Below are 27,030 nucleotides of genomic sequence, written 5' to 3'. Positions count from 1 at the left end.
GAAAAGGCCAATATTAAGCAGATGTCGTGGGCAACTAGGTAATGTGTCATGGTCCGTCACTTGTGAACATACTAATTATACAATTAACATGGGAGGGCAGTGTACTAGTTCTCGAATGCAGATAACCATTTACTAGCAATGGGCATTGGGTTGGGCAACAGAGCAAAAAACCAAGAGTGCGCATTTTCTGGCTAGTGTAATAACGCATCATACATTGTTCCACAATAAGGTATAGTGGTATAAGGGGGGGCTAGCAGCATGGTGGTGATTAGATTTCTAAAACAGATACCATGTACACCAACTTTGCAAGGAGCACGAGTTAGGGTTTCTACACAGTCCTAAAAATAAGTGTTAGCATGCGAAAGCACTTTTAGTTCTAAAAGGCGGGTCTCAGAGACGACTGGTCCAATAGATCTTATGGTAAAAAGCTTTCAATAGTCTAGGCGCAGCAGTGCAATGAGGATCAACGTAGTAGCACGTGGGGGTCTGGGTTGATATCAGAGAAACCGCGCACTTTATAGCAGGCAAAGCATGCACAGTTCTATTCGATAACACGGCCAGACTAACGATAGCATAGAATCAATACAAGCATAGCTGAGGTAATCGCAATAGAAAGAATACAGGGGCTAAACACAGGGAACATAGTAATGGGAACTTTATGTTAACAGAAGGAGCTTCCAGTGTTCAGAACAGAGGGATGAAAGGGCAATGAGACAATCTGAGTGTTTAAGCATTCACGTAGGAAATAACGAGTGATTAGTCACGGCTTCAAATGAAAATGTCACCCAAGAACACTGAGCGTTTCCCCGTTTCTCCCGGCTCCAACAGGCTCAGGACAGGGGCCTTGATCGTGGGCCTTTGGTGGGGGCCCGCGTTCGCCTGCCAGCTCCCGGATAGGCTCAGATAAAGTTTGGTTTAGCAAATCAGCATGGCGTAGTGGAGCAAGCAGGAAACTAGCACCAAGGTGCTATCACGGCGGCCATTTTCAGATGGCTTTCCATGCCAAATTATTTCAGAATCTCCACACAAACAGATCATCAATCACAGCAATACGAGCATCGGCTGGTAGGAAAATGCTGTATGTGTGAAGAGAGATATTGTGGCAGCAGCAGATTTATGTAGCGCTTCTGCTTTGGTGCAGCGGTCAGCCCGCAAATAGCCCAGGGGGGGCTTACCTTCTTTTGAGGAGGATCGGAAAGTTGCAGCAGGCAGCCTTGGGGTCTTGATGTGCCTGGAAGGGGCACAACTTCCCTGGGAACTCCGGTACACAATGAACCAAATACTCAAGAAAAATGGACCACTTTGCTGATTAGATAATATTGTTGAGTCTAGTATGGACCATCACATTGAGGTCATGATGGGAGGGGGGGTGGGGGGATGGGAAGGATTTGGGGACGATTTGTGACTATGGCCTTACAGTGAAGTCAAATAATGGCCAGTTTGCCCTTGGGGAGGCTAGGTTTGTTGGACACAGATGGGCAGAGGCAATTGAAGCAGCTAGTTTCAAAGAGTATTCCTCAAAGCATCCTGGACCTGCCAAAGGCAGACCCCATTACAGAGATTCCATGGCGTGAATGGCTGCTAGTGGAAGTTTCTCCAACACAGTTTCAAAAGCCATACCTCCAAAAAGAACTTTAAAACTTCTAACCTCTAAAGCTGGTCATTTGTCCAGAAGTCCACACTTCAGATTCCCTAGAGCTGAGCAAAAATGTCCAGCAAATGTAGCTTAGCGTGGCAAGGTAACATTTACTGTTAAAGGTACATTTCTCAGATTCGACAAGTCGATCTTTTTTTACCGACCATCCTGCCTACCAGGTCAAGATAAGAGACCTCAGCTATGTGTGGAATGAGGAGGTGTAAATGTAGGTCCCTGGGACAGTGAGAGCCTTGCTTAATAGTCCGCATTCTGACTTGGTGATTTAGAGCAGTATAAAAAAAACAAAAAACATAACATTACATTCGCCACAGCCGCAATTGGTGCAGAGCAGAGACTGGGGGTTCGATGGGTGGGTGTCATGTTCAGCTGTGTAGTAACTTTGACCGCAGGGTGATGACTTTCAGTTATGGAACTAAATCCAGAAAGCTGTTCTAAAAAGGTTTTAGTTAGCCGACAGCCTCATGTAACATACCCTTACAATCTATCTAAATTGTTTTGTTTTTTTCCCTTTGGGTACAGGGATAACATCACTCGCTTACCCCTCTTCCTTTTTAGTCTTCTGGACAAGACCTTTGTTTTAAAGCACTCTTTGCAAGATGCCTTGCATGATCAAACCGCCCCCACACCAGAGGCACTGGCACCAAAACCTTTACATAGCTCGTCTCCTAAAGGCCAACTAGAGAAGAAACAGATTGAGATGTGACAAAAAAATCAATAAAAACCAACTGAATTGAATTTGGAAACATTATACAAATAAGGCTTCACACTCTTGGATTCTCATTTGGAAGAAGGCGTTTGAGTCAAATGATTTATATACAAAGCCCTCTCCCTTAAAAAGACATATCCTATAACAGAAAAGTCTGAACAGTTTTTTAAAAACAAGTCAACATATAAAACTGTGCACCTTCATACGGGAAATCCCGACAACTGATTTAATGTATTGATTATTGCATTATTCCACGGTTGTCTCTGCTTTCCTTATTATTGATGTAGATATATAATGGCATCACCACTGTCAGTATATCTGCAATACTAGTTCCTCCACTCTTATTCATAATTTGTGTTTGTGATGAGCATGACTACTCTGTAGTGATGATGGAAAAACACTGCTCCATAAGGTGCGAGGAATCAGACAAAATTGACTGGATGATAAAAAAATGAAGCATACCTCTTAAATCACCATTACAGCAGTCAGAGACTAACCCCAAAAATATAAAAAAAGACATTTTGGCCGTATTCATAGCCAGTGAAACACCTAATCAGCATGGGCCATCCCTCCAATACCTCGAGCATCCGGGGACGAGCACACGGAGCACCACAGACCATGAACAATACAGTACTTTTCTTTCAGTTAGAGGTTAGTGTGGTTCAGCACATTGACTATGGATGCTCTGTACCTGGTTTTATGGGAGGGAAGATAAGTCTGGGGTCCTCAGGAGGATGCGCACGACGTTTCTTCCTCCAACGTCGGGATGGATAGGAGTAGAGTTGCCCAGCTGACATGCCTGTTTAAAAGATGAAATGTTTTTTAAAACACACATTTGTGGCTGTTTTTCAGAGATGGTTCAAAGCTTTCCTCTATTCACTGTCAAAAAAGGTTAATCCAGAGGTGATCAAATCTTATTTTCACATTCAGAACCTTCAAAACATTCACATTTAACAAAATGAACCTTCTCTTCCCTACCGCCTACCCTGCTAGTGATCGGCATTCGTATTTTTGTTCTGCTGAATTGTGCGAACAATACCCTTGCATGAAATCACATGTCACTATTCTGCCACATTGGGGTCATCACCAAATAAGGGAACAATAAAGGTAGTCCACAAGGAATTAAATAGTGGTAGAAATATGAAATAAGCATGAAAGAAAGTAATGCCGTGCAAAAATCCAGAACCCGCCCCGCCAAACCACGTCACTCTAAATGCGAAAAAGCCAAAGCAATTATGCTTTTTAATAGACACAAAACAGACTACATTATAAGAGTCATTCAGTGGACACTGCTAATATTTAGTTTCTTAGATTAGGCAATGTGTTGTTTACTTTTCCGTTTGTAATGCTAGCTCTGTTTCACTCATTTTTATGTTGGGCTTTTTATAGACACTTGCACCACCAAAATAATGCTGAGAAACGTACTGTAGGAAGAGAGTGGCAGAAGAAGGCCCATGCAGGGTACAGCGCATAGACGGCAAATTTGGTGGGTGTGAATGGGCTGCGGCTGAGAGCTTGCGTGGGAACCTGCCATATTACCCACTAGGGAATAGAACTATGAGAAGAATGGGTTTGCTCTCACATGTAATAGACACAATTGCTGGTTAAATTGTTTGGTTTTAATCGACACCGTTGCAGCCTGACACGTGTTTCGAGCTTCCTGCTCTTCTACTGAGGCTGCATTAAACAAAATTGTATGAAATGTTTGTTAAAGTAGAACCAATTATCAAATCAAAGTCAAAAGTATGTCAAACGAATGGCCCAGACCCAAGGCAGGCAGGGCAGTTAAGGTGTGTCAACCAAAGAGCAACCAAAGATTGCATTGTATAATAAATGATAACAATCAGGTACACCGAATGCATGTATAAGAACAATACAGTACAAAAAAAAAAATGTAATTTGCAATTCAGAACGCCATTTGGTGAAAAAGGATATCACATTCAGGGAAACAGAGAAAAGAAAAGAAAAAATGGCAATTATTTAGTGAGAAGGACGCCAATGGTGATCAACCAAAATCACGTGTGTAAATCAAAGGGTAATATAGTTTTACCTTGAACTTGGCTTGTATAATCTGTGTACTAAAGAAATTTAAACATTTTTACAATTGCGTAATAGGAGCTGAAGAAAAAGTTAACCAGTGGCTAGACGGGAATTCATGAGTACCCAGACTGCTACAGTGGAATTAAAATTGAAAATAAAAATGTTGCCCGCTTACCAAGGGTTCGAGCTATAATTTTTGTGGAATTAAATCGGGGGCTCCTTAAAACACAGAAAAGGGGATGCCAATATTAGAAGAAAAATCAAAGAATGCCGAATTAACACTTATTGAGAATTGAATTAGTAAACCAATATCTTGCAGTTGCACGGCCAGCATATCTGTAAATTATTAAGTGGCTGTAGCGCGATGTTCAAAAGGTAGTAATTGCGCAGAGAAGGGAAAGAAATCAAAAGGAACAAATCAATTATCCAATAATCTGGACTACCTCCAGCGGTCGTCTAGGCATAATAAGTACTGATGTGAACCCCTGCTTGAGGGCAGGGTTCATGTGCAAAGTGTCACGAGTAACTCACCAACGCGTTCGCTGCCTGTCAAAGTGAATGGAGCCAAACGCGTGGCCTCTGTGTCCGTACTTGACTTGAAACAGAGGGGAAGAGGCAAAATAGAAACGCCCGCGTGCCGGTGGAATGACAACAAAAATACGGCCGCCATGTTGTCCTAGTGTTGTGAGAACGCAGCGAGTACGGAAAAGATCTGAAAAATAGTAGAAAGCGAAGTTAGGTGTGCAATTAAATGTCAGATTAGAAATCTAAAATTATGTTCATGTAAACCCATTGTGCACTGTAAGCACAAGGCATTTCTGAAATTCGCGCATGCCGGTATATGGATGCATACCGTTCGCAATATTAATTGTGTGAAAATCGAAAACTATACACATTTTTGTATAAATTAACTAAAATTTGTGCATGCCGATTTATGGATGCGTTCCAAACCCAAAATAAATTGACTGTGAAAATCGCGCGTACCGCACAAAATAAAATTAGAGGAGGCCATGTCAACTATAGTGAAACATAGTTGACAAGTTGGGTCATCACCAGGTAATGCAATTGTGGAGGCAGGGGCCGGTAGGGCATGCAGGAGCATAGCCATAGGACTGGACAGTGACTCGGAGGTCTGTTAATATATGATAGGTACTATACAGAAGCCATAATGGGTATTATCTAAACATCATCTAAACACATGTAGCAATTGGCTGATCACCACAGCAGTTGTAAATAACATATCAATTTGTAAAGACATTTGACGAAGATCCTTGAGATACACAAATAGGGTAACTCTGAATACCATAGAATCACAAGAAGACAGAAAGTTCATGGTCTGTGTTTAGGCCAAAGTCTACAGTACGGTATTGGCAAATCAAACAAGCTTCTAATTGCCTGAGTTTCAGTATCAGGTTTCCTCCACGTTGTGCGAGGGAAACATTCATGATTCCAGCAAATATGATCATTGCCTTGTTATCCATTTGGTGTACTCGTTGCCAATGCATGGCCAAGGGATATTTAGAATCAGGTTGTGCAATGGAATACAAGTGTTCCCTGATACATATTTTCAAAGGACGAATAGTACTGCCTATGTAATGGAGACCACAAACACATTTAATACAATAGATACAAAATTTAGAGTTACAGTTAATAGAAGAGTTGATCTTGTGTATGCCCAAGTGTCCAAAGTCAATAAACGTGGTCTCTAATGCATGGGAGCACATAGAGCAACCCCCACATTTATGAAAGCCAGGGCGTGGAGGTTGATGTAACCAAGTATGTTGCTGTGATGGAATTGCCATAAATGAGGGAGAAGGGATATTCTTAATGTTATTTGCCTTGGTGTAGATAAAGCTTGGCGAGTAGTCTACCCATGGGGTAATATCTCGATCAAGTTGTAAGATGTGCCAATGCCTTTTGATAGTATTGTAGACCACTGAACTGTCTGCATTGAATCTAGTAATAAATTTCAATTTCTGAGAGAGTGTACGGTCTCATTTAGTATTTTCGGTGTGAGTAGATCGCATCTCTTCATGACTCGTACTTCTTGTTCTGCTTTTGCTACAGATCGTGAGTCATAACCTCTAGCCAAAAACCTTTGGCGTATCACTGAGCATTCCTCATCAAAATCTTTGGCCAACAAACAGTTACGTCTTGCCTGGATGAATTCACCCTTAGGGATGTTGGAAACTACAGTTTTCCTGTGGCAACTCGTTGCATGTAAAACTGCGTTCACAGATGTTGACTTTCTAATTGTTTTGGTAACAAACTTATTATCTGAGATACTGATTGTGAGATCTAAAAAAAAAAATCACACTCGTGAACCTATACGTGTGTGTAAATTGAATGCCCAAGTTGTTAGAATTTAGGTAATCAACAAATTCATTCAAACAATCAATAGAACCTTGCCAAACCAAAAGCACATTGTTAATATATCTCTTCCACATATAAATATGTGGCTTGAATAGTTGATTCGAAAAGACAAGTTTGTTGTTCGTAATTGTGCATGAAAATGTTTGCTCGGGCAGGGGCATTGTTATAATTTACTATACAATGCAATCTTTGGTTGCACTTTGGTTGACACGCACGAACTGCCCTGCCTGCCTTGGTTCTGGGCCATTCGTTTGACGTACTATTGACTTTGATTTGATAATTGGTTCTACTTTAACATGTCATACAATTTTGTTTAATGCAGCCTCAGTAGAAGAGCAGGAAGCTCGAAACACGTGTCAGGCTGCAACGGTGTCGATTTAAACCAAACAATTTAACCAGCAATTGTGTCTGCTATGACGTGTGTGTGCAGTGTGAGCGCAAACCCATTCTTCTCAACGTGCTGTAGAACTATATACATAGTGCACCATTTCTAACCATATCTGTGTTACAACTGCTAGCCAAGCAGTGAGTGCAGAGAGCTTGCCTTTCTTGATAAAAGCAGTTGAAGGGGGTCATGGCTTCCGTTCCCACCCCTACACCGCCTGCAACCCCAGTATTGCTGTCAATTTCAGCAGATATGGGGAAGAGGGTGTGGCATGGTGAGCGGACAGACACTGCTCCAGTGTCTCTGCAACAGCCCCTTTGTGATCGAAGCAACATGGTACTTCTAATGGATGCCCCTGCACCTGATAAGATAGCAGCTGCTGAAAAGAACAGCCTCCATAGGGCTCACATAGCCAGAAGAAGCCACTTTGCCAGCACACAAACCAAATGCCAAGACCCCAGCCCGCCACATGGTGGAGCCGGCCGTGGCAAAAGGCTGCAGGAGCCCTCTGCTGCTCGCCGCCCATACCCAGCTGTGGACCGCTGACTTTAAGCCCCCCCCCCCCGATGTCCATATACGTGAAGGTAAGCCAGTAGTAGTGCATGATACTAATGGCTGTGCTGTTCGTTTGACACCCTGATCTATCACACTGTAGTGTGCTCACAAAATCTCCCTACCAGCACACACTCACTTCCTCAAAGCGATGTCCCTCCTGTCGCACGAGGCCCCAGAACTCTGCTAATATGTCCTCACAGGGACACGCGACTGGCAGCCTACAGCACCGTGCGATCTGCCTTCACATGCCGCTATGCCACTAGTCTCACCCATGCGCCTAACCGCAATGCACACAATCTTGGAGCCATCCCCATACAGGCAGATAAAGTTGTGCATCCAGCACCGACACCCCCAACCTCCTGAAATCATATATAACACAACCCTGAAACCACCATTTTATTACCACCCCTTCCCCCACCCCCAAACTCTCATCCACGCCTACAGACTCCATCTCTATCCACTTCTACCATCCACCTGGTCTTATTGGTTCTTTTGAAGACCTTCAACTAGTAGGAGGTAACATTGAGCCCACTACCAGATCGATATTCCTAGGGGACTCAAACCTTTGACTCGACGACCCGCTGGACCAAAATGCCACTTCCCTTGCAAATGCGCTCTCTGACCTGGGCCTTATACTTGTGTCAGAGCACCAACGCAGACTAAAGCTAGGACTTTGGATTGGGTGGCTGACCTTAATAGTCAGATTACCATCGCGGCTAACACCCCATGCCCTTGTTCAGATCACCACATCCTTTCCTTCACACTCCTACCCTTCAAGTCTCAGCACGCACCTCCGGGCCTTCTCCCAAAGTGGACTTGTAGTGCCCAAAAGATATCTTAAGAAACCATCTCTCCCTACCTCATCCCCTTCCTGCGGGAGCACATTGTCTACAGACCCCTAGTGTATTAGCAGACATCTACTCCAACACCTTAACTAAGGCAGTGAACGATGTTGCCCCACTAGCTGTACGAAAAGCTAAGCCGGTTGCCCACATCATCGCCCGGTTCACCTTAGACCTTAAGGCCCTACGAACTAAAAAATATCATACTGAAGCTGCCTGGAAAAAGGCACCAGCCAATACACCCAAAACTGCATTTAATAACATTGCCAGAGAATACAAGTCGGCCATTATCACAGCCAAATCGACTGCCTACAATACTAGAATCCCAAATGCCAGCTCTAACTCACAGGAAATCTTCTGCATTCTTTGAGAATTAGACACCAGCTCACCCAACCCCCCCCCCCCCTCACCTACTATTAAGAAAGATGAGCTGTGGTGTTCAAGCATTCAAATGGCCAGGAGAGCTAATTACACTGCCTACAGGAGAAAATCTCACCACTTCCTGGGTCTCCCCCTTCCCCTAGCCCAACTACCCCAACCTTTCATTTTAGAAGGTTCTCGGAAGTAGAGACCATGAATATCATCAGAAAGCTGAAACCTTGCAGTTGCAAAAGGTGATATGTGCCCTGCATCTATTATCAAGGACTGCAACAACGTCCTAGCCCCGTTCCTTACCAGATTCATAAACACGCCTCCTGATCAGCCAACCATGTACCTACCAGTCTAAAAGAATCATGGTTCCTCCACCTACTTAAAACCAAGCCTAGACCCATCAGCTCCCAATAAATACCGCCCGATTATCAGTTCCATTCTTACTGAAGATTTTAGATAGGTCAGCCTACAACCAAATTCAACCCTTCCTGGAAGCCAAACCTATGTTAGGAAAGCGCCAATCTGGTTTCCAACCAGGACATGCAACAGAGTCAGCACTGCTAGACTTGAAAAATCAGCTTGATAATTTCAGAGTTGAAGGAAAGATAGCCCTCTTCCTTCTCCTTGACCTTTCAGCCGCTTTTGACTTTGTAGACCACAAAATCTTGTGCCACCACCACATAGCTGCCGCCAACTTCTACCAAGAATCTATGACCTGGGTCGCATCATTCCTTGAAGGGAGATCCATGAGAATGTTCTCAGATTCGGCAAGTGCGCCCCTCCCCCTCAAACCCATTCCCTGTGGTTTCTTGCAAGGTCCTGTGTCTCCCCCTCCCTCTAGAATATATTTACCAAACCCCTCTTTGACCTCAGCGACACGCCAATTTTCCTCCCCGTCAGGGTCCCATGAAGAGGATACTATGATGAACATAAATCGACCTAACCATCCAGAGATGGATGGCAACAAACCCTCTTTACCTAAACAAGGACAACGAAGATCCTTGTAGTGGGGTCACCTGCAATGCTAAAGAAACTCTCCTCTCTATATTAATCTTTCCTGATTGACAGCATCAAAATCCCAGTCTCAAAGTCTGAAAACCACTCTCTCCCTCACAAATCAAGTCAGCGCAATCGCCTCGTCAGCAGCATACATGCCCAAACTTAACGCAACCAGACAACTGCTTACTCCAACAAGATGCCTCACTGTTGCACGGCCTCACCACCACATGATCAGTTACTGGGGCAAGACTAGACAATTGCAATGCCCTTTTTGCAGGCACATCCAAGAATAATATCTGTAAAATGCAGGTAATCCAAAACAATGCACTACGCTCAGCACACAATATCACCAAAAGAGACCATACATCATCAGCAAGAAAGAAGGCGCATTGGCTGCCCATTCAGGAAAAGATTAACTTCAAAATCCTTACCACCATCCACAAATGCCTCCTGATCACAGCACCAGAGTACTTGTCCCAAAACAATAGTCAGAGCCAACTCTACCAGACCTGTCTGATCAACCCATGACCACTGCACCACTAAAATTCGAACTTTCAAGAGGTGGAGGTGCTAGCTTCCCCTCAGTAGCAGTCTCTCGCTGAACTGCTCTTCCGCCCTCGCTAAGAGCAGAAAACTCTTTGGGCCATCAGGCAATCACTAAAAACCTGGCTCTTTGCCTAAACATTGCCCCGACTTGCCACACTGGGAGCAAGGTGGCTTGGCTTTCTGCTCCACACTTGATTGTTAACCGTTTTCCTCCTCAAGTATATGTACACTGAAACTGGTTTGCAACAGCGCCTTGATCCCCTTAGGCACTTTAGAAATGCAAATAAAGTAGTAGCGAAGGCAGAGACCACTCCTAGAACACAGTTCTCCGCCCAGTCTCCCTTGGGACTTGGCGCTGGAAGGCAGAATTCATAACCAAAGGAATTAATAAAGTGTTGACTTTTTTGCCAGTGCATTTGTAATTCTCATATTACTCCATCATAAAACTTGGAATTGCTACTGGCATAACTTCTTTCAGCCCAGACAACATTTCCTGATTTCCTGTCACCTAATCATCAGTGGAGTCACAGCTCACGCAAAAGGCTTTGCAGCAAAACGGGTTACATGAAGCGTTTGTGGTGCTCCACCAACAGAATGAAATCCATTACAGTACACAGATCAAGACAGATTTCTAGTGTATCCATCCACATGTTGCAGTCTAGAGTGTCATCTTGATTATACATGTCAAGATTGAAATTGGTCAGATTTGCCAATTATCAAGGCTCTCAGAGATGACACGGATATTCAGTATTATGTTAAAAATAAAAAAGCATATAGGGGGTGGGGAACGGGGGGGGGGGGGACGGAGAAACACCGGATTGCAAGGAAGATTATGCTTCGTGGGAAGACTGGGAGTCCCTGATGTGTCCAGGTATACCCAGGCCGCACAATCATCACACGCATTCACATGGGTCCAAAAAACAGACCAGCCGTACTGGAAACAGATGGAAGCATGGTGCTCATCTCAGTTGGCAGACCTTACACACATGCCGACCCTGAAAACCCAGATGAACCAAGGTCCCCTCACAGCAACAACAAAAAAATACTGTTGCATTGAAAAATAGCAGCCCACAAATGGGGCTGTAAAAGCACTCTTGGCCCACTCACACCAATCTGGAACAACCCAGAGTTTTCACTGGGAACTCACCCACAAAGTTTCGCAACATGGAGGGAGGGAGGACTTCAGCAGATCTCAGATTTTCTAGATGAGGGCACCCCAATAACATTTGAACAATGCAAAGAAAAATTCAAGATCAAGGAGACAGAGGTTCCACTATGTCCAGCTGTGACACTGGCCGTCGCAGAAAATAGTCAGGGAAGGGGGAGCTAGGGACCTGACGGCATTAGAACTGTCCCCAACTTCGGCAACTCCAAGGGAGAAAATCTCTTCACTATACCGCCTGCTTGACAAAACAGACCCTACAAAAAAAAAGTACATGCTTAATTGGGAAAGAGACATGGGACGTACAATAGACACGGAAGAATGGGGGAGGATCTGGACAAGGCTACATAACAGCACTCAGTGCATCACAAACAGAGGGGGGGATATAAAGTCTGCTATAGGTACTACATCACCCCCAGAACAACTAAACAAATCCAACCCGGACATTCCACCGGGATATTGGAGGGGCTGCACAGCTCGGGTATCCATGTACGACCTACTATGACTTGTCCAAAAGCAGATATCTACTGGAGAGGGGTGGTAGAGCAGATTAAAGCGATCACTGGGCTGACAATCCTGTGTGATCCAGGAATAATAATCTTGGGAGGAACTGGGGGAGGGGAATTCCCACTCACGGGTTAGATAGCGTGCTTATGAACACCTCCTGACAGCGGCCAAAATAGCAATGGCTCGGATCTGGTAGAATGCAGAGTGCCCCTCAATCCCGATATGGTGGTCAAAATGTTGGGAAATTGTGGTAGCGGAAAAGATAACAGCAATACACTCAGGGAATCTGAATACCTTCCTGAACACTTGGGCAACCTTTATGGACTATGCAAAGAAATATCCAGGAATTACCAGAAGGCCCCCACTAACACCTTGGCTCCAATGAGAAGTTGATCAAAAGGGGATGAGCAAGCCACAGTCAAAGCAATCCGTGAGTATGAACAGAACTAACCCCATTACCAAACTTAATGAACTTGTATTGTGATCCGTTTGTGTTGAAAATGCTGATATGTTGTCACTGTAAATCTGAAACAAAAATGCTGAATAAAATGTTTTGAAAAAAAGCAATGCAAATTATGTATGCAAAAGAAATAAAAATCTTTTTACCATGAATAATTCCACATAAACATCAGGACATTAACTCATAGGACTACATTTTAATTTAAACACCGCAGAGGAAAGAATGTTTTTAACATATCACCATTTGTTATAATCTGTAAATGCTTCCAATCTTCTAACATTCCAAAGCAATGAAAATATGGTTTTGCTGTATACAATTCACAGATGGTTTAAAGATTACCGTAATGCTCAGATACTGTAAAAGGCTTTTAAATAAAATTCTTGAAGGGACCTAGGGCCATTCCTCTTTCTCGTTTAAAAAGCACAGTCCTCCCGAACCCAGAAGTTCCTACAGCCCAGGTTAGTATAGACAACAGATTCCACCCTAGGTTTTTACTTATGCTAGGATTGGAGACCTAAAGGCGCTTTGCCGCCTCTACCTGAACTTCCTCAGGGGCTTTCTAACTCTACCTAAACTATCCAGAGTTTAGGTGTTCTAAAGGGGTTACTGGGATGTGCCATATAGACACTGCCCGATTTGGTCCACTTCCTTCCATGCCCACCTCCACAGCCCCTATGCTCCCCCACCCCCTGTTCCTTCATTTCGCCTTTCTGCACGATTCCTTCCAACTCCACCCACCTTACTCCATCTATTCCCTTTGCCTTCCTCCCACTTCTTCCAAGCATCATCTCCACCCTTTGATGTTACTACTCCCTTCTCCAGACTACCAACTCCCTCCGGCACACTACAACTACCAATCCATCCACCTTTCTACTAAAATACCCTTCGTTTCACTCACAAACACCCTACACCTTCTCTCCTAGCCACACTTGTTACCCTCTCTCACAACACAGTACCACTTGCAATCTTTAAACAATTCCTAACCTTCTCAAGAAATTGCCTTCACAGTATGTTGCTCCTTCCTTCATCCTGCTGGTCTCCCATTTAATTTTATTTATAATGCGCCATAGCACAAGGGCATCAGGGCGCACATACACACACTGACATTCAGCAGGAAGAGGACGGAAGGGGAGGGAGGTCCTAGTGGGGGGGGGGGGGGGTCTATTCGAACAATAGAACAATACGTTTTTCTTCCGTGCACAGGCTCACCGGTAGAGAGTTCCATGGTTTGGCAGCTCTAAAAAGGGAAGATCTGCCCTTTCCTCTCGAGTGTTTAACGCAGGGAATAGTAAGGCGTTGAGTGGAGCAAAATCGCAACGTCCTGCTGGGGCTACATCGCATCAGATTGCTTCAGGTAGTCAGTGGCATTACCAAATAGGCATTTGTGAGTCAGTGACAGGATCTTACATTGGATCCTCTTCTCCACTGGCAGCCAGTGAAGCTCTTTCCGGAAGTTAGTGATGTGTTATTTTCTAGAGACATCACAAACTATCCTCACAGCATTGTTTTGGATGACCTGTAGCTTGCATACACTTTCCTTGTTAGTTCTGTTAAATAGGGCTTTACAGTAGTCCAGCTGAGGCTTTATTGTGGCTCTTACCGGGGTTTCACTGTTCTTGAATGAGACAAGAGGGTTGATTTGATGTAAAACTCTGAGATGATCGTGTGAGTTGCTGACTACATGGTTGACATGAGCTTCGTAGAAAAGTGAAGCCTCAAATATGGTGCCTAAAGTTTTTACTTTTTTGGCCACAGTGATAAGACAGTCATCTACTTTGAAGCTTGCGTAAGCCTCGTTTAAACTGTTTCTTCCTACAATGGAGCCAAATATCATGAACTAGGTTGTTGAGCTATTGAGACATCCAGTTGGTAATGATCTATTCCCTGATGAATAGATGTGTTGAGAGTGGCTGTATAGTCAACACTTAGGTGCATTATGAGTTGGAAATCATCTGCAAAGTTAGTGAAGTGGAGGCCCTTTGTCTCCAGTAGTTTACATAGGATATATATATATTACATAGGATATATATATATATATATTAAAGAGTGCTGAGAGATGCAGACCCCTGCGGAACTCCGCACTCAGTATGAACTGAGTCAGAACATGCATTACCCCAGCAGAACTTAAAACTTCTTCCACTCAGTGTATCCACTCAATGGTGTGACCAGAGCAGTTCCTTGTGGTGGCCAGCATTTTGAAAATGCGCAAGTGATCTAGCAAGTCAAAGGCTGCCGAGAGGTCCAATAAAATCAGCAGCCCGGTCTTGCTTTTGTTCAGCCTCTACAGCATTTGGGACTGTTAAGTCCAACAGGGCACTTTCTGTCCCAGAATTACATCTATACCCCGAATGCTTTGGGTGGAAGGCCATAGCCACCTCAAAGTGGGTCTCTAGCTGTAATGTGGCCACCTTATCGAAGATCTTTAGCAGGAAAGGAGTGATTGGTCTGAAATTTGCTCAGGGCCAAGGCCAGGCTTTTTAGAAGGGGGGGGGGGTGGTTACTACTACTTCCTTAATGGCAGATAGCACATCTCTGTGTGTGAAGGATGCGTTGGTAAATCTAGTAAGAAACAGGGTGAAGATCTTGCTTTTTTTTTTTTTTGGTATGATTTTAGCTGGTAACAGATCACCTAGGCATGACCTTGGCCTGGTATTAGCTAATATTTTTAACAATTTCTTCACTGGAGATGTGTTTAAAGGAGAGGTCTGGTGTTGAACTGGATTCCCCCTAATCACGCTCCTGTTAATGTCAGAATGCCATCTTTGAAATTTGTTATGGGCAATTCCACTTTGGGAAAATGTACAAAAAGTATTTCAGGACAATCTATTTTCACTAGTATAAATTAATGGGCTAAGGCTGTGGGTTTGGCCCCCCCAAACCCGCATTTCCTATACTTCGAACAGTTTTCTAGAACTTGCATTCTCAATTTGTTCTTTACAAAAGGTTTTTGCAGCAAGGATTTTGTATTTATATATATTTTTTCTAAGAATTCCCACTTATTTCTGTTATCAGCGTTCTGGACTTTGGCGCATGCTCGTTCGGCATGTCTTTTTCTGTCTTCAAGATACATAACTCAGCTTCGTTGTTGCCCAGTCTTGTTGGTTCAGACAGTTACGCACTGTCTTAGATCTTAAAAGTGGTCTGCCACCTACTCTGCCTCGGACCACACCCAAATTACCCACAACCTCCCGTTTCCTGACATTCCTTTTTATTCTCACCTTCCTACTTCCATTGAAATCTCTGTCCCTGGCCAACCCATCTTCCCCACCTTGAAAGGTGTCAAAAGTAGCAGAGTTCTTTCTCTGCACGGGCCCTCTTTGAAACAGGAATGGCGGCCCAGGGAGCTAAAAGTCCAAGTCAGTGTTAGGGGGGCCAGTTCCCCAAAGTAAGCAACCCCCTGGTGAAAAACGTGGATGTGTTCTTAAGACTCCATAGTTTCTTATGTACTGTGACGAAAGGCTCCAACACTGAAAGCTGGAACCTTACTAATTCTGCAAATAGATGTAATGGCTAGAAGGAAAGCCACTTAATAAGTAAGGTGGTTTAAGGAAGCTTTATGTATCCGTTAGAAAGGTGGACACATAAGTTCACTTAACACAACGTTAAGATTCCAACTTCATGGCAGATTAGTTACCGGTGTGTGTAAACGTTGAACTCCTTCCATCGAGCCTTGATGATAGATTCTCCACCAGGAGACTATTTTGAGACGTTGCGCCAGCTAACAGTGGTGCCAGAAGAACCAGCAAGGAATTCAAAATTAAATGATAGTTGAGTGACTGAAGAAGGTATAAAAGAATAAGTGATGGCGAGCAATTAAAAGGGATTGAGGTTTGATTTTTGAGACCATATGACAAACCTTTTCCATTTACTTATATGCGGGGAGCCGGGGGGGGAGGGGCAATAAAATTGGCCCATCTGGCTTGCTAAGTGTTCCTGTCAGACAAGGTCTTGGAAAGAGCAGGATAGGATGTTCACTGTCGGCTCCAACCTGCTTTCTTCAACGAAAGTGTCAGGCAGCACCGGTGAGAAAACCCAACAATGAATTTCCAGTAAAAATTGCCAGTCCTATAAACTGCTGCACCTCTTTGATTGTTCTACGGGATGGACACTGAAAGATGGGCTTGATTCTTGGGGGGTCCATTTCAATGCCTCTTGCAGACAGCATGCAACTCAGCAGTTAATCCAAAAAAAGGTACCCAAGAGGGGTCACAAATACATTTTTCCGGCTTGACGAGTAATCCATGTTCTTGCAGCAGATTCAGAACCTCACGTACGTGGCATGATCTTTCAAGTAAATCAAAGAATCATCCAAATATGCCACCATTGAATTGTGTAATAGATTAGCAAATACATGATTGTTAAACCTTTGAAAGACAGCTGGGACATTGGTAAGCCCGAATAGCATGACGCAATACTTGAAATGCCTGAAAAGCATACACAAAGCAGTCTTCCACTCGTCACCAGATTTAAAACTAATCAGGTGGTATGCACCTCATAGATCGTTTGGTATAGACTTGAGCCCCCTGGAGTGCTTGCAAAGTCTCTGATTATAAAAAGCAATGGGTAGTTGTCCTTTACTGTCACCTAGTTAAGTCTATGCCTGGTCGTAGTTCAGAGGGGTCTTTCTTGGGGATTAAAAACAAGGATGCTCCTCCTAGAGAAATTTATTCAGTTATAGACCATTTTTTAGGTTGGTCCTTAAATACTCAGGTGCAAATTGGTGCGGAAGTGACAGTCTGCAGTCAAGGTGGTGTTGTGCTGAGCTGCTGAGTGCTTTTCCCCCCGATTGGCATTTGTGGAAAGGAAGCTCTGCTGCCCACCAACATTTAAAAACCCATTCTCCCGCAAAGCGGACACAAAGTGGTGCAGAACTGTCAGTCTGCAGTGAGCCGCTGCGTGGCAGCATGCAGATATTCCAGAGTATTGATTGTCTCTTTTGGGGGTAACATTGGATGCTTAAGTAGGGGAATTTGAGGCAGCCGGAATCGGCCCTGCTGGGAGTCGCATATCAACAGCATCAAAGAACCTCAGGTACGCCTTGACGAACAAAAGTCGGAAAGAGGCGGTTGAAATGTATTATCAATAACTGCTATAATTGTTTGTCCGTGAACATGAGAGAGAATAGTATGGTGCGTAAAAGAAACGTATGCACTGCGAGACAGGCATGGTATCAAGAGAGACACCGACTCAAAGATGTTCGTTTCAAAACCTTTATTTACTAAGGTTAGTTGGTTAGTGTAATGCCTAACGGCCCCAACACTAAAGGGATGGCTCCCTTTACTGTTTCTAAAGGCCGTCTAGGTCTGAAAGCCCAAAGTAAAAATCGGTCTGTATCCAAACCTATGCTTGCCCTCACCGTTTGAGAAAAAGTGTTAGGAAGTCTCTTAAAAGTAAAATAGTGGCTCAACAGAAAATAGCTACCCAAGGTTGGTTTCAGGTGGTCTTCTCACCAAGTGTAGGTTGGTCAGTTTCAGAAAAATTAGTTCAATCAAAAAGGGCTGTTCATAAGACCTTCTCCATAGTTCTTGCAGTAGTCTCAAACACTATTTTGTTTCTTGGGATTCCCTTCCCCAAACTAACTCTTCCAAGTTCAAAACACAACCAAAAGAAATAGACAGTTCCTCCTCAAGCTTCTTGGGGTTCCCTTCCCCAAGCTTTGGCCTGTCTTCTCAAAGATTCCGTTCCTTCAGTACCACAAAATAGGAATGCCACTTTGTTAGGCCTCGGAGGGTTCGCTTGCCCAGAGCTTAGGCCCCTTTTAGTTTTAAACACAAGTTCAGCTTGTCAGGATATACAGTTCTTTCACATACAATCCATTCAGGGAGTAGCATTAGAGACTGTAGAAAACACCAAATTCTTTGCTCCTCCTAAGCACGGCCACTCTGATCTTTAGCCACTCTTTATTCCTTGCTCTTCTTTTATTAACCTTTCACTTTCAGGTGCTACCTGCACCCCTTATTATTCTACTTTGTTTCCTCTGCTTCTTTCTTGTGCACCTTCTTAAAGGCATGGTCTAGTAAAAAATGTTATTGTCCCTACGGGTCGGCCATGTTTTTTTAAGCCTAAGTGGCTCGATTTTAGAAAACTTTCGTATGGACCTTACCCGAGTTTTCGTCCATTAAACGCACGCGAAAACAAGCACCAGGGAGCCGCCATTTTCTGATAATCCTATCTTTTCCCCCCATCGCCCTGGCTGACCTGCTTTTGCGGCACTAAATCAATTCCCCCGCCCCCGAGTCCGTCATCAGCAGACTCTTAGCGCCCATTTCCCAACGCCAAAGCACGTCTCGTGTCAACATTCGCTGCGCTTCAGCTAATGACGTGTCGCCATGGAAATGGCAGGACACCTCTTTGCTCAATAAGTATAAACAGACCGTTTCACAAGACACAGCAGCAGATTTTCGATTCCATTCCTCTCTGTGTTACTTTGAGTATTCTGTGACTCGTTTCAGTGCTCTGGTCAGCTACCTTCACCGCTTGTAGCCCGTGTGAACACCTGTACCATCTCGGTAAATTATTTTACTCCGTTTACCACACAATGGCTACAATAATGCCCTACATGTATGAGCCCGAGTATACCGAGGAGGAACTACTGGAAAGGGAAGCACGCGAAAACGATGGGGATTCGGACGGCAGTTGGCAGGACGAATCAACAGATGAAGAGCCTGGGCCTAGTCGAATTGACGGCGTCTCCACCTGGTGCACATGCAATCGGTGCGAGCTAATGCCAACTCAGGACGAGAACTGCTGCTGCCGAGAAAACTCGGGATGCCTGGCCTACATTTCGGAAGGCGAGCCACGACCGCAATGCATCACCGAGCTGCCAGACTTCAGGGCAGCCTGCCTCACACGGGCCGTGTTGAGAATAATGATGGTACTTCTGCACGAACTTCGCGCAACTGTTCGTCCTCGTAATCCGAGTAAGTATACTCTGCTTGTCATGCCAGTTCTATTTCATGATCTTCTACTGTATCCAAAATTACATCTACATATCATTGTAACGCATTTAAGTCGTTCAATAGTGTGCATTGTCTAGATAGCATTTGTCCGTGCAGAATGCCATTAGTTACAAGAATTGTCATTGACAACAAACGTTTATTAAACTTATCTTGGTCATTTAAAAACAGTTTGTTTCATTCCTTTTCACAGGTGGTACAGGCTGGTGGCCTATCGTTCCTTTACATGGTGGTTCCACGGGAGGCTTGGACACCGCGTTCGAAGAGTGATGCCCGCCTGTGCCGTTCGTGCCATTAGAGAAACGTTCCCGAGTGACAGCCGTCAGTACAGGGGATTTTCTCTCGCTGTGCTGCAACCTGACCTGTATAATCTTTAAAGTCTTGTATTTTTGTTTCATGAAAATAAGATACAAAATAAAACACCACATATATTTTAACAACGTTTGTTTGGATTTTTTAAATGAATCAAGTGTGTCTCCATTCAAGGATGGACGACAGACATCTGTGCTCCGAATGGGTGAAGGTCTGGTCGCTGTGAAGCAGGGTGGTCACTATCTATCTAAGCGAACATAACATATTCTCAATAATGCATGCACTAAATAACACTTGTTCAAAGTCTTTCAGTAGGTTATGTCTCTATAAAAGTCACACATATATATATACTAACAATTACCATTGGATTATACAGGCCTTAGGGTCTTGACCACTATAATACACTGGTTGAAGTGTGGGTCTGTGCTCACAAGAATCTCCGGTATGTGGCATTTGTTATTGATAAGCAACGATATACTATCATTGATATAAAGGAGATATACTATATATTGATATAAAGGCGGTTCGCGCCGGTGGATGAGCGCTGGCATGGGGGGCTGTCAGGGGCGCGAAAGGCCAAGGTGCCAAACTACATGTACACTTCAAAAGGTGTCCCACGCCAAGGGGCCATCTGTCACATGGCCTCCTCAGACCTTGTGTCTCCAGCCAGGCCTCCCCTTGAAGAAGGCGGCCCTCCTGCAATCCACATAAGTGTGTCTCCATTCAGCAGTCTTCCTGTGCCTTATCTGCACGCCCCAGGCCCATCCATCCCACCCCCCTGTATCAAAGGCGGTTCGCGCCGGTGGATGCGCGCTGGCATGGGGGGCTGTCAGGGGCGCGAAAAGCCAAGGTGCCAAACTACATGTACACTTCAAAAGGTGTCCCACGCCAAGGGGCCATTATTCACATGGTCTCCTCAGACCCAGTGTCTCCAGGCAGGCCTCCCCTGAGGCAAGCCGCCCCCCTGCAATCCACATAAGTGTGTCTCCATTCAGCAGTCTTCCTGTGCCTTATCTGCACGCCCCAGGCCCATCCATCCCACCCCCTCTATCAAAGGCGGTTCGCACCCGGGGATGAGCGCTGGCATTGGGGGCTGTCACAGGCGCAAACGGCCAAGGTGCCAAATAGCATGTACACTTCAAAAGGTGTCCCACGCCAAGGGGCCATCGGTCACATGGCCTCCACAGACCCCATGTCTCCAGCCAGGCCTCCCCTTGAAGCAGGCCGCCCCCCTAATACCACGACATACATACGTCATTCATTCACAAACACACCCCAGTTTCTAATACTTTAAAAACCACTCGATATGTCTCATGAGAACATCTTTGTGCTTTGCAAGTCAACTCCTGAACGTGCTACCTAGGAACCACTGAGATCTATGCTAATCTGCTCGTCGTCGTGCTATCCGTGAACTTCTGTGACCGCTTCGAGCATACTCATCAATGCGCTACCTGTGGCCATCCACCTTTTCTCCCGCAACATACTGCTCTGCTTGCTGAATCCAACTGTTTGTTGGTCAAGGTAAGGCCATGTATCCTGGTCGTATTTCGCAGATTTTTAAATTTCTATCTATTTGCGAGGAGAGTACCCAATAGTGCTAGGTTCATTGGTCTCATTGCTATTGACTTGAATTTCCATTGCTATGCTAACAATAGATCTATTTATTTTCATCTGTGCCAATTGTCATCGAATAGCATCCTTCGGGGGTCCAGTCTATGATGTAAGCATGTTTCCTTCTCATGCAATACAGAACATCCAAGGGATGAGTCACATGTTCAGTTTTTAGTCACATCATTTATACATTTCTGCAACTTATGCAAATACTAAGCCGCACATAATGAACTGGTATAGTTCCTGCGACCAAAACAAACCTTGCATCGATCATTGTATGATTCATTTACTTTTCTATCAAATCTTTATTCTTGAAGATTGTATAATAATGTCGATATTTACTTTTCAGATTTATCAACAATGTCTGCCTGTTCGATTAGCGGTTGCCCTTCGAAGCCCCATGCGAAATCTGAAGGCACTACAATGCACGTTTTCCCGAAAACTGTTGATCGAATAAGAGAATGGGTCAGACATTGTGGATATCCACTGGATGAGCTGGAAAGTAGAGTCCAACAAGTCTTACAGGACAAGAGGGGTGATCGATACCGCATCTGCAGCCGGCACTTTTCCTTGGACATGTACACAACATCTTGGGTAACAAAGAAGAATAAACGGCGAACGACACGGAAATTGCTCGAAAACGCTATTCCCACTCTATTCCTCCACATTCCGCTACCGGTGAGTCAAGTGTCTGGATTTAGCTTTAGGCCTTGCGGTAGTGTGTAGGTATCCGAACGGATTAATTGATATTGTAGGCGTTCCATCCCTTGTAATAATTTCGATATTGATATGATTGTATAGTTTTTTGAATAATGACATTTACCAATATATTCTTTTTCGATTTCATAACCCACAAAAGCAATGTATATATATGGGAACAGGGAACTGTGCTGTATTGAGCATTTTACAAGTGTTCTGTCGCCTTACATGGCTATATTTAATATTGGCATTTCATTATCAATCATTAATTTACCTTTACAACTTCTTGACTATCCCTTGAATCTGAAGCAAAAACATTCTACATCCTTGACGTGGTCGCAGTTATCAACCACTTCTAGCGTGTATCAGGTAATCTTACTAGGGTAATCCGCTACAGACCTGTTTTATGCATGTCAAGTAATATTTTTTATTTTATCGTGTAATCATTTTACCAAATGTTTGGTTAGTGCTTTCCAATTGATATACACCTTAGTTATCGTCCACTGGTGTTTGTTTTCGGTTATAATTAGTGTTATCCATACTAATGCAAGTACTGTCTTTCAGGGAGATGCTGAAGCGTCCGCCACATCTACAACATTTCTAGATGTTCTTCAACAGCAGGAGGTATGGATACTGACAGCTCCATCGAGCGTCATCATCAGAGCTGGAATTCTTGTTGTTTGATTGTTCTACACAAGGTTTCATTCGTGGTTAGCCGTTGATATGTACCTGTGCTGTCGACCCCAGGTGTGTGTTATGTTTTCACTATTGTAATCCTCACTAATGTAAGTACTATGTTTCAGGCAGTTGGAGCGTCAACCCCTGCACTTGATGCAGAGCCTGACATTCAAGTAATTCCAGGGGAAGTGGAAGCGGGACCATGCGTATACGAATCGGCGCAAGAGCTTTTGGAAGTGCGCACTACATTTGCGACATCCATAGATATTCTTCAGCAGCACGAGGTATGGATAATGACAGCTACATCATGCGTGATCATATAACGTGATTCCATTTGCTATACTTTCTTCCCTATTAACGCAAGTGCTGTGTTTCAGGGAGACGACGAAGCTTCCACTACAATCACAACATCCAATTTAGATGATGCAGATGTAAATAAATCAGAGAAATAAGTCGATGAAATGTGATCATATTTAGATTTTCCTTGATTCTTTTGGACAATGCATCATTAGCGGTTATCTCTTTATATATGTACCTGTGCGTTCGACCCCAAGTGTGTGTTGTTTCCAATATTGAAAACCATACTAATCCAAGTACTGTGTTTCAGGGAGACGACGGAGCTTCCACCACAATCACAACGTCTCATTTAGATGATGCAGATGTAAAGGAATCGTTGAAATAAGTCGATGAAATGTGATCATATTTGGATTTGCCTTGATTCTTTTGGACAATGCATCATTTGTGGTTATCTCTTTATATGTCCCTGTGCCGTCGACCCCAAGTGTGTGTTGTGTTTCCAATATTGAAAAGCATACTAATGCAAGTACTGTGTTTCAGGGAGATGCGGATGCCTCCTCTCCAATACAACCATTCATGGCAGTCCATGCAGAGCCAGAGGTATGGATACTGACAGTTCCATCGAAATAGATCATCACTGGTTGAATAGTTGTCGTTTGATTGTTGCACACAATGTTTAAATCGTGTTTGGCTATTGAGATGTACCTGTGTGGTCGTCCTCACGTGTGTTTTATCTAACAATATTTTGATACATAGTAATGAAAGTACTATGTTTCAGGGAGACGATGGAGCCTCATTCCGTGCTGTTTATGCGGATACAGAAAATATAGTCGTTGCAGCGCAAGAGGAAGGGAGGACATGCGGAAACGAATCAGAGCTACAGCGTGCAGATGTTGAAGGTCAAGTCAAAAAAGTTGCAAAGAAAAAAAAACAAAAAAAGGTTAGTTACAATTTATAACTTTAAAAAAAATGTTTGTGCTGGGGACTATTTTATGTTATTTTCCAGTCAATTCTACTACACTCCATCTTGTGTTTAAACTGAACATCCCTTTTCCAATCTCTCCTCCAGTTACCCGTGGGTGTCAGAACTATACACACACACATAGACAGTGAAGCGAATGAGAGATGTGGCTTGCCAGACCGTGTACACTATGGAGGAACTATTAATTGAGGCGAGGCGTGTTCAGGCTCAAGATGCTCATGTCCAATGGCCAGAACATGAATTAACTGTGTTTGGAGACTACAGAAAAGTTGCATTGGACCATAGCTACAGTGCGACCGCACCACCACAAGATGATGTTATTGAATGTATTGAAGATAGCTCTGAAGTAGTTGCAGATCAATTTACACAATCTACACCCGCCAAAAATTTGCCGCCAAAAAACCTGTCAACATTGTTGTGTTCTCCCATCAATGTTGAAGTAATAGATGTCGAAATGACAGAATGAACAAGCCGCAGCATCCATAGACGCATCAGAACTTGATATCAGCGATATTACTTTCCAATGTGTTGAAATCTCCACAACGTCACAGGCCAAAACAACGTTGACGCAGGATGACAGTCTAATGAAAGAGAGCAAATACATTGTATTCGACAGTTGTTTGATGGAAATTATAAGTATGCTGAAATGTGTGCATTCCATTAGAGGGAAAGTATGTGGGAAGCCATTGATTAATGTGACTTGTCAAATAAAAGGCAGTAACGTCAAAATAAATGCCGCCTGTAGATTAAATCATAGGTTCTCATGGTCTGCACAACCGATGCTGGGGAAACTGCCAGCAGGCAATCTACTGTGTGCAGCTGCATCACTTTAGTGGCTCCAGTTTTAGAAAGTTAGAGGCTTTCTTTCAGTTTGTGGGACTCCATTTCATTTCTAAAGCGCTGTACTACATATACCAACTTGATTATCTGTTTCCGGCCATTAATGATGCTTGGAAAATTGAACAATTGTCTCTAGCAAGTACATTCGAAGGCAAACGATTCAGGCTAGCCGGCGATGGACAGTGCGACAGCCCTGGATTTTCTGCCAAGTACTGCACCTACCACTTTCAGGACATGGGTAGTAAGAAAATTGTGAGTTTGGTGGTCGTGCAGGTAACACAATGTACATCGTCAGTGGCCATGGAGAAGAACAAGTTACTTTCTTACCTGGTAACGTTCTTTCGATGGGATGGTCCGACGACGTATTCCATATCTATGACATGTAATCACCACAGCTGTGCTGCTTTGGAAACTTTTCGGCGTCTGCGTCCTGCGTCGATGACGTCGATGCGCCGTCGTCGAGGACCTCCTCCGACGTCCGACGTCATCCGATGTGATAAGTAGGACGCACGACGCCCATAGCCTCAGTTGTAGTTTTTTCCCCCAGAACGTGTGACATAAGTCAACTGCCAGTCAGACACAAAGCCTTGCGGAACGTAAGCTGCAATCGCAAAAGAAATTCTGCAGCGGGGAAGGCAGGGCGGGAGCGATATGGAATACGTCGTCGGACCATCCCATCGAAAGAACGTTACCAGGTAAGAAAGTAACTTGTTCTTCGAGGGGATTGGGTCCTCCGACGTATTCCATATCTATGACAGACTCCCAAAGCAGTACCAAAGCAAGGAGGAGGGAAAGAATTTAGAATCAAAATTTAGAATAGCCAATCAAATAGCAGACCAAAGGACCGCCTTGCCAAAGGCCAGATCCTGTGCTCGGATGGAATCGAGGGAATAGTGACGTACAAATGTATGTACTGAAGCCCAGGTGGCTGCATCACAGATGTTGCGAATAGGAACACCCCTCTGCAGGGCAGTAGACGCAGCCATACCCCTGGTAGAATGGGCCCGCAAGCCAGCCGGTGGATCCTTACCCACCAAGCGGTAGCACTCCAAGATGGCCAAAATAATCCAGCGAGACAAAGTCTGTTTCGTCACAGCTTGCCCCAAACGCTTTCCAGCGTAACCAATAAAGAGTTGATCATCCACTCTGACCCGGGACATGCGTGAAACATAAAAGCTTAAAGCTCTCCTAGGATCAAGCCTATGGAGCCTCTCCTCTTGCTTACCAGGATGCGGAGGAGGATAGAATGCCGGAAGAACAACCTTCTGGGCCAAATGAAATTCCGTCACTACCTTCGGAAGAAAAGAAGGACGAACTCGAAGGACAACCCTGTCCTTGTGAAATACAGTGAAGGGAGGCTTAACTGAAAGTGCCTGTAACTCACTCACTCTGCGAGCGGAAGTAACCACAACTAAAAACACAGTTTTCAGAGTTAACAGCCTCAAAGGGCAAGAATGTAAAGGCTCAAACGGAGCACCCATAAGAAACTTAAGAACAAGGTTTAAATCCCAACCGGGCACCAGGAAAGGTGACGGAGGGAACACATTAGTGAGCCCTTTCAGGAACTGTGAAATCAAAGGGATTTTAAAGTAAGAACACTCTTCAGGCGAGCGCTTGAAGATGGACAGCGCCGCCAGAAAGTAAAAAGGACAGAACCATGGGGATGTCACATGCAAAAGGATCCACATTCTGAACTCTGCACCAGTCACAGAACTTACGCCAACAGCAACGGTACAGAGACTTTGTTGCTGGCCTTCGGGCCGAAAGCAACACCTCCATCACGTCCTCAGGGAGGTCCCAATCCTTAAACCTCAACCTTTCAGAAGCCAAGCGTGAAGGTTGAGGGATCTGACCTCTGGATGGAGAACCTGACCCCCCTCCCGTGAGAGCAGATCGTCTCGGTAGGGAAGACGACGTGGAGGGCAGATGGATAAGTCGAGAAGGTCCGGGTACCATGTCCTCCGAGCCCACGCCGGGGCAATGAGGATCATCCGGGAACCGAACTTCCGTAACCTCCGCAGCACTTGCGGGATGACGGGGACTGGAGGAAA

General features: G+C 44.3%; 1 protein-coding gene across 8 annotated transcripts in view; it reads right to left on the bottom strand.

The window, feature by feature from the left end:
• The window catches only part of DPF2 (double PHD fingers 2), a 763,557-nt gene that overhangs the window by 610,398 nt on the left and 126,129 nt on the right, over positions 1-27,030 (bottom strand). For all 8 annotated transcript variants that reach the window (XM_069644977.1, XM_069644981.1, XM_069644978.1 and 5 more), the window contains exon 3: positions 3,055-3,162. In XM_069644977.1, the coding sequence (XP_069501078.1) occupies positions 3,055-3,162 (108 nt within the window). The remainder of the gene's footprint in view (positions 1-3,054; positions 3,163-27,030) is intronic.

This window comes from Ambystoma mexicanum, chromosome 2p (assembly GCF_040938575.1).
Source record: "Ambystoma mexicanum isolate Mex_15411 chromosome 2p, UKY_AmexF1_1, whole genome shotgun sequence".
Taxonomy (NCBI): domain Eukaryota; kingdom Metazoa; phylum Chordata; class Amphibia; order Caudata; family Ambystomatidae; genus Ambystoma; species Ambystoma mexicanum.
Note: the sequence above shows the minus strand (reverse complement) of the source record. Positions and strands in the feature narration are given on the sequence as shown.